General features: G+C 43.0%; 1 protein-coding gene across 1 annotated transcript; it reads left to right on the forward strand.

Moving 5' to 3' along the window:
• HDGFL1 (hepatoma derived growth factor-like 1) lies at positions 4347-6342 on the forward strand. The gene has a single exon (XM_018038663.1). The coding sequence runs from the start codon at positions 4419-4421 to the stop codon at positions 5133-5135; it is 717 nt and encodes a 238-aa protein (XP_017894152.1). The 5' UTR covers positions 4347-4418; the 3' UTR covers positions 5136-6342.

Raw genomic sequence — 16183 nt, forward strand, 5'->3', positions numbered from 1 at the left:
TGTGTGACCCCATAGACGGCAGCCCACCAGGCTCCCCCATCCCTGGGATTCTCAAGGCAAGAACACTGGAGCGGGTTGCCATTTCCTTCTCCAATGCATGAAAGCGAAAAGTGAAAGTGAAGCTGCTCAGTAGTGGCCGACTCTTCAAGACCCCATGGACTGCAGCTTTCCAGGCTCCTCCGTCCATGGGATTTTCCAGGCAAGAGTACTGGATTGGGGTGCCATTGCCTTCTCCGATGTTATATACATCCAGTACCTAATTATTGAATATTCACCAGCATTGATACTTGTTTAAACTTTGCTAATTATGTAAATAAAAGAAAAAACCCTCATATATTTTCACATAGCAGAGCTCAAAAATAAATATTATTTGATACATTTCATTTAAAACATTTTCCAAAGAGTAATTTTTAAAATCTTTAAGTGATCCCAAAATCAGTATGTTGTTGTGCTGGTGTGTAGTTGCTAAGTCATATCCGACTCTTTGGGATCCCATTTACTGTGGCCTGCCAGTCTCCTCTGTCCAGGGGATTCTCCCAGCAAGAATACTGCAGTGGGTTGCCATTTCCTTCTCCAGGGCATCTTCTCGACCCAGGGACTGAACCCGTGTCTCCTACATTGGCAGGTGGATTCTTGAACATTGATCCCCCAGGGAAGCCCTAAAATCATTATGACATATTCCAAACCAGCCACATTTATTCATTTTATAGTGGTCATTTTCTCTCCAAGGTCACTAAATTCTGATCTCTCTATATGGCCCTTCTGACACTCCACCCTGTGATATTTATGACTAGCCTAGTGGGCCTGAATCACCAGTACACATAAACACATACATCACTTGGAAAATCGGCACTCCCATCTCTCCCCACGATCCCAAACTCATCATCAAATTAGACACAGACTTGACACACCATTCAAATTGATAATGATACAGCTCCTTAGGAACATTCCTTAAATTATCCGTTAGTTGCGGGACATCCCCACAGATCCAGAATTTATCCACCCCCAGCAGATCCTGTGGATTTCAGAAATCCCTGAGGCTTTAAAGTTTAGGCTAAGTGTGCTTCCCTTGTGGCTCAGCTGGTAAAGAATCCGCCTGCAATGCGGGAGACCTGGGTTGGGAAGATCTCCTGGAGAAGGGAAAGGCTACCCACTCTAGTATCTGGCCTGGAGAATTCCATAGACTGTATAGTCCATGGGGTTGCAATGAGTTGGACATGACTGAGTGACTTTCACTTCACCCTGATAAAAAGAAGTGAATAAATACAGAGGTAGCTCACCTCCTATGACTTTTAAAGAAAGCAGGGTGGGGGATTTTCTACCCATGGTGGAGTAAGGGGCTTATTTTCTGTGTCATTATGTCTGCTAGAACATTTCAAAAAGAAAACCCTTGATCCCAAATACCAACTGTGTATAAATACTTCTATTGTATAAACCCAGAGGCAGTTAATATTTTTTAATGAAGACAAAAGCATGTAGAAGACAATTACATTTATTTTAAATCATAGTTTACACCAAAGTAATTGAATTTAAAACTAATTAAACAAGAAAACATCAATTAGATATCTATTTTCTCTCTTGTACAATTACATTGTTTTATTGCCCATGTTTCATAATTGTTACCAAGCAGCTTTTAAATCCTATCATTAGTTTTCCAGAAAAGGAAACTGTTATGTGTTATCTGTTCTGGAATCTAAGGTGTTTTGATAGGTTTGCTGCTGCTGCTGCAATTAGGTCCTTTCTACAAATAGATGTTCTTGGTACATTCGATTTTATTAGAAATATGTGAGCTCATGGAGATCTAGTTTCTGAAAATAATGAGAGTTGCTCATGAGTACTTTGTTTATATAATAGCCAAATATAGACCTAACCAAATTATCATGACTACTACTTATGTAGTCTCCTCACTTTGAGCAAAAGACAGACAATAACTTTGAGAACAAGTTGGTTTCAAGGGTAAAAGAAGCCAAGATCCTGTTATTTAATTCCATCAGGGAGCATGCAGGCACAAAAGGAATGGGGTATCTGTCAAAATGATATCAACTCTGTAAATGCATTCAACTTTGCTCAACCTTCCTCTTATCCTCCCCTTTTAGGAATTAGCTACCATTAGGAAATAAATTTGGGCTTCCCAGGTGGTGCTAGTGGTAAAGAACCTTCCTGCCAGTGCAAGAGTTGTAAGAGATGCAGGTTCAGTCCCTGGGTCAGGAAGAGCCCCTGGAGGAGGGCATGACAACCCACTGGAGATTTTACAGACAGAGGAACCTGGCGGGCTACAGACCATAGGGTCACAAAGAGTCAGACACAAATGAAGTGACTTAGCACATATGCAGGTGATAAATTTAAAGAACACTGCTTAAAAAAAACAATATTTCCATATAGGAAAAACTTTTATGTTGTTTCGTATAGAAATTGTGCTGATATATAATGCCATATGGAATTCCAAGCTTAATAGAGAATATGGTTGGTAGGTAACCTTTCTTCATTCTTCAGTGTCCTTATAGTTATGACTCTATTCTTTTTGACATACGTTTTCCTTCATTTAGCCTAATAATAATAATAGCCCAATTCATCCATAATGAAATTCTATGACATACTCTTTAGTACATTCTAGAACTTTATACCAATTGTCTGTACTTTAATACCCATAATCTCATTAATAAATATTTTAAAATCCTGAGGGAAATTCTAAATATTACTTTAAACACCTTAAGATCTTATAATAGAAGCTCGGAAAGATTATATCTATTCCAAGCTTTACAAGGCTGGTAAACAAGTGAAGGATACCACATTGCCACTGGTTTCTCCTGGAATGCCTTCAATATTTATGTAAGAACACATGATTTAACACTTGAAGACTAGCTTGCATTTCTCCTAATGAAGTCCCTGATGCTTTGCTCTTAAGTTATAAAGTCCTCAAAATCAGCATCTTTTGTGCCAATTGTGGGCAACGGGTAGCAGTACAGAAATTACACCCTTTTGCCTAACAGAAAATCTATTACCCTTTGGGATCCTTCTTTACTAGATCTTTTCACTTCTCCTTCCTTAGTTTTTGTTTTTGTCTCAAATGCCTACCTGTTCACCTGCAGTGATCCAGCTCTCCAACAGTCTTTGATGTTTGGCTTATACCCCTGTGATCCTCTTGCTGAAAGTCATGTTCAACTAGGGCGGGCAGTGGTTCTAATTCTCCACTAATCACTGTTGGTTACCTTAAAAAAAAAAAAAAACAAAACAAAAAAAGAAAGAAAGAAAGAAAAAACTTTTGTAGTTAAATTGTGTAATTGACACTGAAAGATCTTTGTCATAACAGCCCTTATAAAAAAATTTGGCTAGGTTTCAGAGTGCAAACTCATAGCTAGCTAGCAGGGCTCAAAAAAAAAAAAGTGTAGACAAACGTGTAACAAGGGCAGTTACACGGAAACTCCCATAAATATCAGTGAAGGAGAAAAGTCTATCCTTTATAGACACGCTCTTTCTTTAGTCTGGGCCCACCCCCTACTCCCCAGCCAAGAAGTTCCAGATACCAACAAGATATTTGATCTGAACAGACCTCTATCTAATTCTTCAGCTCAATTTTCTCCTAGAAAAATACTAAGAGCAGTTGACATCCTTTCCATGTTATACACAGACTTATCTCTTAAAATATGCAAGGATAGTTGAAAGGGTAAAAAGTCATGACCAGCATCCCATCTAAAGTACATGGCCAGTTTGGACATGGTCATGATGCCTCTCTACATTTGTAACCCCATCCTTACGCCCCCTCCCCGGCACCGCCTCCTCCCCAAAAGTACTACACCTTTAGGACACTGGTTTCCAAAATAGTTGCCCTCTAGACATCCTATCAAGGTGGCTGACTCCACTGTTTTTGAATCCCCTTGCAGGCAACCAGCATTAGCTCTCAAGGAAATCAGAAACGGGGTGAAAGCACTGACTTAGGGAATCTCCTGAGGCGAGAGTGGAGTTTTCTGTCATGAGCAGATCGGGATCCCCAACAATCCTGCAAATGTGCCCTAACCTGTGACTAGTTTCATGGAAATGGGTGCTCATCCTGTCACTGCGTTGTCTCGCCACATTGCCTCATGTCTCCCTTTCTAGGCCCCTCTGGCTATCACAATAAACGAGGCCTAGTGATGGATCGGCACAGCAGAGCTGCCACCCGGGACACCGAAGCTCCTCAAGCTCTCATTCTAGGAAAAAACCCAGCGTCGATGCTGGGCCCAAACAGGCTTAGGCTCTCCGAGATACTGCACTCTTCGCACTAGAACCTTCTCAGGGCGCCGGAGCGTTGAGCCCACAGAGGCGCGTGGGGGCGTGGGGGCCCCTCGAGGCGAGGCGCGCGCAGCCTCAGCCCAGCGGCCGCCGCCGTGCTTGCCACGGTGGGTCGCCTTTCTCGGCCGCTGAGGCCGCGTCCCACAGCCATGTCGCGATTCTACCGTCGCAAGTACAAGTGCGGGGACCTGGTGTTCGCCAAATTAAAGGGCTACGCCCACTGGCCCGCCAGGATCGAGCAGACGGCCGAGGCCAACCGCTACCAGGTGTTTTTCTTCGGGACCCACGAGACGGCCTTCCTGGGCCCCAGGCACCTCTTCCCGTACGAGGAGTCCAAGGAGAAGTTTGGCAAACCGAATAAGAGGAGGGGCTTCAGCGAGGGCCTGTGGGAGATCGAGAACAACCCCACGGTCCAGGCTTCCGATTACCAGTGCGCCCTGGAGAAGAGCTGCCCTGAGGAGCCCGAGCCCGAGCCCGAGCCCGAGGCCGCCGAGGGCGGCGAGGACCTGAAGAGCCACACCAACGGCGGCGACGGCGATGATCAAGGGGAGCTGGGCATCGACCCGCCAGCTGAGGAGGAGAACGAGAAGGAGCCGCTGAAGAGGACCGCCGAGGACCCGCCAGAGGACGTCGCCAAGCGTCCCAAGGAGGCTGATGCGGAAGAAGGAGAGGAGATGAAGGAGGCGGCCGCTGTCGCCGAGGAGGCCGAGGATGCGAGGCCGCTCCTTGTGGAGGCGGAGAACGACCCCGCCTCCGGGCCGGGCCCAGCCTGGGGGCTGCCCGCGATGGAGCAGGAGCCAGAGGAAGAGTCCACCGAGAGAGAGGCCCAGGCCCCAGGCGTCGGAGGCGGCCACGAGAGCCAATAGTCACCAAAGTTTCCAGAAGAGCCCCCCACCCTATTCCTGCTGCGGCCTGGCTGTCACAGGGGGAACTGGCCACGGCCTGCAAACTGGGACCGCCTCCCCCACCCCACCTGCTCTCCACCGCCCTCTCTGCCTCTCCTGCCCGGCCCTCGGGGATTGACCCGGAGCTGGCAGCCCACCAGGCCTTCACCTCTGCGCCCCACACCCTGGGATGTGAGCCAGCGCCTCTGCTCCCTGGGGCGAGTGAAACCACCGTGTCCCCTCCCTGCCTGGAACTGTTTGCCAAGGCTTCTGTTGGAGCCCAGACCGGCCGTTTTCCACCTCCTGATGCCCCTCTGTCCCTCCCCTCCTAGGCATTCTGGAGTCCACGTTGGAATCAGAGCCGGTAGTTTCGGAAGGGGTGAAGTATAAGGAGCCGGGTAGGGGGGCACGTCCAGGGGCCTGGCAGGGGCAACCCTCAAGCTGTGGTGGTGGGGATGGCAGGAGGGTGGTGTCTTCCTGAGCTAGCGTCCACTCCTCCCAGGCCCACGGTATCTGAGGCCTAGATTCTGAGAAAGTGAACGGCTTTGGCGGGAGGGCCTCCTTTTTGCTGACCCAGGGAGTTATGGGAGTTGTAGTTTTTCATCAGATAAGGTGGCACTTCCAGGTTGTCAGCGTGAGCGGAAGCTTAGCTTCGCCCAGCTTCTTGGGTTGTAAGGCTGAGGAACATCTGTCCCCATTTAGATCTTTTAGAGGCTCACGGGATGTTCTGGGAAGACCCCTGGCCACCCCTTTCGCTCCTCCCCCAGCCTCAAGGCCACTGCAAGTCGTAAACATCACCCAGGTATAAAAGAACTGGGCACCTCCACTCTCCTCGTTTTACCGTTGCAGTTACCCGTTTCTGAGATGAACTAGGCGGTTCCCTTTCTACCTGGAGTTTCATGGCTCATTTATGTAGTTAAGCTTCGCTGTTCCTTTTTTTCCCACCCACTTCCCCGGACCTGGTCCCCTCAGTATTGTCACCAGATCTGATGTGTAACCGACTAAGTCAGGAAAACAAGGGGCCCCTCCCCCACCTCTTCCTGGTGGTCTCTCTGCCTTCCTCCATCTTTTGTCTCTCACCCATGCCCTTCTCCCTTGGGCTCTGAGGAAATATTGTTGACAGTAGCTTTCGAAGTTTAGATCTGAATATTTTCAGTTCTGAGGAAATAAAACCCGTTGATTACTTTAACAAATCTCAAGTCTGTTCCTTTGGTTTCTGAAGAATTTGCCCTTTAATGTTCCTCTTTGTTTTCTATACATCCTATGTTAAAAGCAATTATTTGTAATATACAGGGCTCCTTTAGAATCACTCTCGATAAACTTCTGTTAAGGTATTTACAGTTCACTGTCTATAATAATTACTGCCACTGATTAGAATGATGCAAACTAGTACAGCCACTATGGAGAACAGTGTGGAGATTCCTTAAAAAATTGCAAATAGAACTACCTTATGACCCAGCAATCCCACTGCTGGGCATACACACCGAGGAAACCAGAATTGAAAGAGACACATGTACCCCAATGTTCATCGCAGCACTGTTTATAATAGCTAGGACATGGAAACAACCTAGATGTCCATCAGCAGATGAATGGATAAGAAAGCTGTGGTACATATACACAATGGAGTATTACTCAGCGGTTAAAAAGAATTCATTTGAATCAGTTCTGATGAGATGGATGAAACTGGAGCCGATTATACAGAGTGAAATAAGCCAGAAAGAAAAACACCAATACAGTATACTAACACATATATATGGAATTTAGGAAGATGGCAATGACGACCCTGTATGCAAGACAGGGAAAGAGACACAGATGTGTATAATGGACTTTTGGACTCAGAGGGAGAGGGAGAGGGTGGGATGATTTGGGAGAATGACATTCTAACATGTATACTATCATGTAAGAATTGAATTGCCAGTCTATGTCTGATGCAGGATACAGCATGCTTGGAGCTGGTGCATGGGGATGACCCAGAGAGATGTTATGGGGAGGGAGGTGGGAGGGGGGTTCATGTTTGGGAACGCATGTAAGAATTAAAGATTTTAAAATTAAAAAAAAAATAAAAATAAAAAATTAAACATTTTAAATCTAAAAAAAAAAAACCACCAAGATAGATGGAAAATGCTCAAAATATGGGCAATTTTGGAAAGCTTATAACTTAATAAAATGTTAAGCTCAACTTCTAATAAATGAATGCCCACGGGTAGATATATTAACAGTTTAATCCCTTATTACTCAAAGTTCAAGCTACCCACATCTTAGGTGTCAGCATATTGTTACAAATGCCTACGAAAGAGGCACCTGTCTGAATAGGGCATACATTTTCTCACAGTTCTAAGGATAGTGAACAGGCATGTTGACTAACAACTCTAGAAGGAGTTATTAAATAGGATTTTACTATGAATTTCTCTGTCAAATTGGGAACTAAGTTTTAGGGTTTTTGTTTGTTTGTTTCTAGTGCATCCAAGCAAAACCTCTGTAATTAGAACATCAAAAAATATCTTTATTTTTCTGAGACTCCTAAAAAAAAAAAAAATAGAATGAGTAGAAAGAAGTGAACTTAAAATGCTGGAATGGTGACACCTGGGACAGCAGCTGAGTTTCTAATATTCTACAGGCTTTGCCAAAAAACAGATTCAGTCTTTCTTTTGTTCTTGCTGCTCTCCCAGATCTCACTACTCCCAACACTTTTATGGAGGTGGGGGGAGGGGGGAAGCAGTTACTTTTTATTTCCAGTTCTTAATGTAGTATCTGCAGAATACTTTGTGTCTTTTCAATGCTTTGTGCAAGTATCTGGGGTTATGAGGATCTACTTAATGGTACTCATGCTGGGTTCCAGTTTCAGTATTGGTCAACACTGCATGCATACAAGGACTTAGTAAATACTCAAGTCCTTCTCATAGAACCTGCCAGACCATTGCTAACCTTACTGGTTAGCAACTGAAGACAGTCCTATTTTTTTTGTCCCTGTATAAATGGTATTATTTTATTCCAGGGCTTCCCAGATGGCGCTAGTGTTAAAGAACTGGCCTGCCAATGCAGAAGGCAGAAGAGAAGGGGATTCAATCTCTGGATCTGGAAGATGCCCTGGAGGAGGAAATGGCAACCCACTCCAGTATTCTTGCCTAGAGAATCCCCCCTAGACAGAAGAGCCTGGCGAACTACAGTCCATGGGGCTGCAAAGAGTTGGACATGACAAGCAGCTTAGCACACACGCATGTTTTATTCCAAGGCAGATACAGCAGATGATTCCTTGCTTTTCAACTATTTCTGTTTCAGTTCAGTTCAGTTCAGTCGCTCAGTCGTGTCCAACTCTTTGTGGACCCATGAATCGCAGCACGCCAGGCCTCCCTGTCCATCACCAACTCCTGGAGTTCACTCAGACTCATGTCCATTGAGTCAGTGATGCCATCCAGCCATCTCATCCTCTGTCATCCCCTTCTCCTCCTGCCCTCAATCCCTCCCAGCATCAGAGTCTTTGCCAATGAGTCAACTCTTTGCATGAGGTGGCCAAAGTACTAGAGTTTCAGCTTCAGCATCATTCCCTCCAAAGAAATCCCAGGGCTGATCTCTTTCAGAATGCACTGGTTGGATCTCCTTGCAGTCCAAGGGACTCTCAAGAGTCTTCTCCAACACCACAGTTCAAAACCATCAATTCTTCGGCGTTCGGCTTTCTTTATAGTCCAACTCTCACATCCATATATGACCACAGGAAAAACCATAGCCTTGATTAGATGGACCTTTGTTGGCAAAGTAATTTCTGTTTACGATAATATTAACACTAAGAGTTACTATTCAGTGAACGTTTACTATGTACTGAGAGGAATGGCCCCATTCAACTATTGTAATCTGGCAAGTAGGTATTAGTATTCAAATTTCCCACTGGAAGCAACTCTGATTCAGAGAGCAACTCTGGCTTTTCTTGCACTTCACAGAACACTCAGGTTGCAAATACAAATTTTGCTAGTCCAAGCCTAAGCTTCTCCCCCGAGTTGCACATTCAGAAAAGCGACGCCATAACCACACAGTCCATGGAATTCTCCAGGTCAGAATATTGGAGTGGGTATCCTTTCCCTTCTCCAGGGGATCTTCCCAACCCAGAAATTGAACCCTAGGTCTCCCTCATTGCAGATGGATTCTTTACCAGCTGAGCCACAAGGGAAGCCCACGATAGCTTATCCCTTCTCCAGAGGATCTACCTGACCCAGGAATCGAACCAGGGTCTTCTGCATTGCAGGGGAATTCTTTAACCAGCTAAGCTATCAGGGAAGCCCTTCAGAAAAACAATACCATGAAATCAGAGGTTTAAAAAAATGTTATTTTCATATCAGTAACAAGTAATCATGAGAGTAGCTAGTACTGAGTCTCTAAACATGAGTCAGGCCAGTATACTGTATTCTATACATAATGTCTTTATTAATACAACTACCCAGTTAGGTACCTAATCAGCAAAGCTGAGAGAGATGAGGGTCAGAGTTGTTATTTTCCCAAGGTCAGACAACTAGACAATGAACCAAAATTCAAAGGCAGGTGTCTCTTCTTGTAAATCATGGGTGCTTTGTTTTTATCATTCCCTATTGTATAAAATTTCTTATTGAATAAAATGGAAGTACTCATGCTCTACTGTTTTGAAGTGACCATTTAGAAATTTGTATGGCAAATAATATATTAGCAAACATTGCTTGTGGGTGTGCAGGAAAAACCATTTGGGACATTTGACAATTGTTTTGTCATTAAATGACTTTGTGAAATGATGAACACAATTGCACATTCAGTATTTTTCAAGAAGTATATGACTATAGGAATTCTGAATATGGATAACTATTTGCCACAGGCAGGCATGCAGGTTTGATAAGGTTTTTGTGGAGGTACATCTTCTGAAATGATTCAATAACCTGAATGACATCACGTGAAATTACTATTATACCATCTGAGTCTTTCTCTTTGTATTCTTTCTTTCTTTCTTTTTTTGTTTAAATGTTGAAGATAGAAAACTTTAGTGTTTATTAGGAAGCAGCCTTCTTGGTAAGTATAATATTGTAGTTAAAATGGTGACCTAAGTAATAGTGCACCTAAAGAATGATTCACAAGAGTTAGTAAACACACACACATACAAAAACCCAATAAAGAAAGGGAGACATGGAAAATCTGTGTTCTTACCCTTCTTCTGGGCAGGAGGCCCTATATGTATGCTTTGGTGACCAGGGAATGTTGTGTGGACTGAAAAAGACACTGCTTTCTAAAAATTTCTTTGATTTTAAAATCTCCCATAATTCTGGTGCTATTTTTTATTTTCTCAAGCATGTCTCAGTGACAAAATTACTGATCAAGAATTAGCTACTTTACTGAACAAAGGGCACCTCCTGGCCTTTTACTGATGCTTTGTTGGGGGTATTCAGTCAGATGCATTCATGAATGTTCTGAAGATCGTGTTCAAGCATTCCAAGTAAATGTGTGTTCATCACATTGTCAGTGATCTGCAGACATATTTAGCGTTCTGGTTTCTGTGAGGCTTTCCAAGTATTTGGTATTTCACACAAGCATCAGTGATTACATCACTTTGGCAGGGGACTAAGATGCCACTGAGGGTTGTAAATTTTGTTTCTTTCAGCTCTCACGCCTCTGCAGATTCTCATCCACAGTACACATTCTTCCTTGTGGTTCATACATCCATTTTAAGTTTCCTGAAACTGTAGTAGGTGTTCAGGGTACATAGGGCAACTTCTCTTTGCTTCACTGTCATCACTTTAGTAAAAGAAGTTTCTGCTACACATGCTATGCACGCATGCTGTCCTTGTGTTTAAATGACTTTGCCGCCTTCTTTGAGCCTGGCCAAGTACTCAAGGCAAGAGCCACTCTGCGTGTTCCTGGAGAACTTTATATCCATACTGATCATATTCTACTTTCCTGTCTACTTTTTACCCTTCCGCTAGACTAGAGGAGAAAGAAAATATGCTCTCTTACTCTCGGTAAATCAGTAAAACTTATTTACTGGTTTGTATCAACCAATAGGCTGTACCTTCTCAGCAGACAGGAACTATGATCATTTTGCTTATTCTAAGAATCTAGCAAGGTTCCTGGTTCACATTAGGCACACAATGTGTGTATGTGTTAGTTGTTCAGTTGTGCTGGACTCTTTGTGACCCCATGAACTGTAGCTCGCCGGGCTCCTCTGTCCATGGAGTTGTTCAGGCTAGAACACTGGAGTGGGTTTCCATTCCCTTCTCCAAGGGATCTTTCCAACCCAGGGATCAAACCTGGGTCTCCTGCATTGCAGGCAAATTCTTTGCCATCTGAGCCACTAGGGAAGACCAGGCAGTCAATAAATGGTTGTTAATAAAGAAATAAATGAATGAATAAGTCCTGCTGCTCACCCTCATCCCAGCCCTTTGAGGAAAAATGGGGAATTCTGTTATGCTTAGTAAAACACACTACGGATTTTTTAAGTGGATGTGTGTACCATTTTTTAAGATTTTTTTTTTGTTATTATATAGAGGTATGCGTTGGTCTCATTAAATAACAAGCCTTAGCAAGACCGTAGGAGGATAAATCAAATTATCCAAGTTGGCCATCTGACTCTGAGTGTGAATAAGCATATTGCATGCAATATCCAGTTCCTTAAGTTATATTTTCTCTTTAATAATTTGATACTTTATTCTCAACTTCCTTTGATGCAGCAAGCAGCTTGATGGCTCCTGGCTTTGGAGCCACCCATGCTTAGATGTGATTCTGAGCTGTTGAGAACTGTGTGATTTCAGGTTCCTCCAGTTACATGTGGTGATCATGCCCTTTGTGTGACAGTTTTGTTGTGTGAAGCCAAAGACTTCATATACGTTAAAATATCAAAGGGGACCCAACACAAAATCAGCATTCTGTACAAGTAAATTCACTTCCTTTCTGTGTCATCCAGAGAACTAACCATACCATTTGAAATAATTATGGCCCAGTGCATCACTTTTATTTAGGAAAACACTGGAAGCCACTGACCAATGCCCAGTTTCCTGGTTGGGAAAAATCCTGTATTTATCCTGTCCATACACAGAGAGAAACAAATTTTATCCTCGCATTTACTCACATGACTCCTTCAACTAGTTTCTTTAAATTCCCTTGATGTTAACTGAATTATTTCATGCAAGCACATCCAATTTTAAACTTATCTTTTGGCATGACACATCCCTCCTGCGGCCAGTTTCATTGCTCCTATTATTCCCAGGGGATCCACTCACTGTTTTCCAATGAGCATCTCTCCAGTCCATCTCCTCCAGAATCTTCCAGTGCTGGTTTTCTGCATCTTTGGATATAGCCATTGTATTGCTCTAGTTTTGTCTCGCTCCTTTGCCTTTTTGCCAGAGTATCTATCTATTCACACATAATTTTAATGAGCTGCCCAATTTGATTACTAAAAGGCATCGGAGTGTAACGAGGGATGGACCATTCTTTTCAGAAGCTCTCTTAGGTTTCATGTCCTCCTGTGATTTACCAAGTGTCACTTAATTTTGCTTTTTTTTTTTTCGCACCCTGGTCAACTCTTCATCACAGTCATTACCTACCTCTCTTGGTGATCTACTTAACACCTCATTAAAAAATATGTTCAACTCAGCTACTTTCTCACTGCTCATCACTTGTCAGCAAGGCCTGCTTGTCCCCTTCCACTTGTGATTCTCCTGGTGCTTAGTATATTTCAGTCATTCCTTCTGCTCTTGGTGCAGTTTTTTTAATGTGCCTTTCCTCTGTGATGTTTGTATTTCAGCCCTAGGCTTATCATCACTTTTTTTTTTCATCTTTGTTTTACCCTGAGAGGCTGAGACAAAAGCATTGACTTTTTTAAATTTATTTTTTTATTTGGACCATTAAAAAAAAAAACTTCATTGAATTTCTTGCATTGTTGCTTCTGTTTTTTGTTCATTTTGGTTTGATTTGGTTTGTTGGTCAAGAGGCATGTTAGCTCCTGGCACCTTAGCTCCCTGACCAGTGATGGAACCCACACCCCCTGCTTTGGGAGGTGAAGTCTTAACCTCTGGACAACCAGGGAGGACCCCAAAGCACTGATTTTAGTCAGTGAATGCTTTGATGACTGCACCTCAAATATACTTTAAAAACAAAAAATTGAAAAAGATGAGTCGCTGTTCCATAGTGTGAATCACTTTGTGTGTGTGTGTGTGTGTGTGTGTGTTTTAAATTACAGTCTGCTGAATGATCAGAAATGGAATAACTGCTTGGCTTTCAAAGTTTGGGGGAAGATCCCACATACCAGGGAGCAACTACTAAGCCCATGTGCCCAGCTACTCAGCCTGTGCTCTGAGGCCCGGGAACTGCAACTACTGAAGCCTACATACTTTTGAGCCCATGCTCCACAACAGGAGAGGCCACCTCAGTGAGAAGACCCAGCACTGCCACTAGAAGAAAGCCCATTCAGCACCCAAGATCCCAAGACCCAGCACAGCCAAAATAAATAAGTAAAACTAAATAAAAATTAAAAAAAAAAACCTTAAAGAAAGACTACACTTAACAAAGGGACTAAACTTAACAAGACTACACTTAACAAGGGGACGACAGAGGATGAGTTGGCTGGATGGCATCACCGACTCAATGGACATGAGTTTGGGTGAACTCCAGGAGTTGGTGATGGACAGGGAGGCCTGGTGTGCTGCAGTCCGTGGGGTCACAGAGTCGGACACGACTGAGCCACTGAACTGACTGACACGTCACAAATAAGAAAATTATACTGTATGTTAGAAAGTTATAAATGCTGTTGAATAAGAACAGAGCAGGATAAGAAGGACTCCACGAGGGAAATGGTGTAATGTTAAATAGGGCAGTGAGGGCTGGTGGCCAGGTGTAGGTGTACACTTGGATCTTTCACTTTCCCCATCCTTCCATGTGTTGCATTGGAATGTAAGTGCATAGAATGGCATTCTTATAAAAGTGGCCTTGAATTGATATAATTATGAAATCACAAACTCAAAATGCTCATTACTTATAATAAGTTACAGGTGACACAACTTACAGCAGAGAAGACACACAGATTCTCTAATATTTGAAATGGGAATTATTGCCCCAAAGCATTGTTGTGTGTATTTATCAGACACATCTATGTGATCTTCTTTGCTCTGTGATATAGACCAAGATTTTGTCTTTGTGACATTTAACATTTTATGTGGTTTTTTTTTTCCTCCCCAAATAGAAACTGCTCAACCACAGGGGCCATAAAATATTCCATATCTTCTGCAATACCTAGGAGAGCACTTCACAAGGAATAATCCGTTTAAAAAAATGTTTTTATTGTGGTAAAAATTACATGATATAAAACATACTATTTTAACCATATTTAACTATACAGTTCAGTGGCACTAAGTACATTCCTATTGTGCAGCTCTCACCATCATCCATTTCTCCCGAATTTTTTACCTTCTTAAACTAAAATTCTGTCCTCATTAAACACTAACTTCCCATTTGCCCTCCCCACCCCCCACCCCTACCCTCCATCCCATGGCATCTACCATGTATTTTCTGACTCTCTAAATTTCACTATTCTAGGTACTTCATATAAGTGGAAGCAAACAATATTTGCACCTAATGTTTACTAGAATACATTTTTAAGGCGAGCTTAATGTATGTCCTACATACAGATGGCAGTTTTTCTTTTCCGTGTGCTATACAGTAGATTCTCATTAGTTACCTATTTCATATATAGTCGTGTATATATGTCTGGAGAAGGCAATGCCAACCCACTCCAGTACTCTTGCCTGGAAAATCCCATTGACAGAGTCGTTCACGACTGAGCGACTGCACTTTCACTTTTCACTTTCATGCATTGGAGAAGCAAATGGCATCCCACTCCAGTATTCTTGCCTGGAGAATCCCAGGGACTGGGGAGCCTGGTGGGCTGCCGTCTATGGGGTTGCACAGAGTCGGACACAACTGAAGTGACTTAGCAGCAGCAGCAGCAGCAGCAGTGTATGTATGTCAGTCCCAATCTCCCAGTTCATCCCATCCCTTTTGCCCACTTAGTGTTCATAAGTTTGTTCTCTGTGTCTCTGTTTCTTCTTTGCAAAATGTTTATCTGCACCGCTTTTCTAGATTCCACATACATGCATTAATATATGGTATTTGTTTTTCTCTTTCTGACTTACACTTTGTATGGTAGTCTCTAGGCCCATCCATCTCTCTGGAAATGGCACAATGTTATTCCTTTTTATGGCTGAGTAATATTCCATTGTATATCCACATCTTCTTTATTCATTCCTTTGTCAATGGACATTTAGGTTGCTTCCATGTCCTGGCTACTGTAAATAGCCAATTATAACCTAATGGAATCAAAGTAGATGTCAGCAGTATACCACAGTATCCTGAGAATTCTGTGCACATGTGAGATAAGCTTCACATGTGATGCCAGATAAGGTCAGGTCTGGATGTTGGTGTAATCTGATGGGATATGCGTGAGGCACATGGTGACTGCCTGCCTACAGATTAAGGTTTGCAGTGTGGGTATTTTTGCTGGAATGGCTCCCTACCCCAGTCTTTACTAGCTAATTTCCCTGAGTGATTCATATTGGAGTATGCATAGTGAGGGAAGTATGTGTGCAGGTGGAGAATATTCCAGAGACAAATTTTTATTGTAACTCTCAAGGTCAATTTTTTTACTTAGATTGCATAAAGATAGGTTGAATTTCTTAGTGTTAAATCATTTTAGATTTTGAAAGCCATTTTTTTTCTTCTGGTCCAGAATCTGAATTGTTGTTTCAGGAGCAGAGTTTACAATCAATATAATAGATATAAATGAAATACGTTTCTGGGGTCCTATTTTGCATTTGGTCTCCCACAGAGAGGCCTTGTAGCCTCCGGGGTTTCTTGAAATGCTAATCTTTGAAATTAACAATATAAGCCTGGATTGGGTGATGGTACGGAGGGTGCAGAGATGGGTTTAGGAGAAGTTAAAAGCCTCCTTTCACACTAGAGAGAAAACCAATAGTTTTAACTCTTTCCCCTCGACTATCTTTTGTAACTATGGCTCACCTGTAGCACGCATG

This window comes from Capra hircus, chromosome 23 (assembly GCF_001704415.2).
Source record: "Capra hircus breed San Clemente chromosome 23, ASM170441v1, whole genome shotgun sequence".
Classification (NCBI taxonomy): domain Eukaryota; kingdom Metazoa; phylum Chordata; class Mammalia; order Artiodactyla; family Bovidae; genus Capra; species Capra hircus.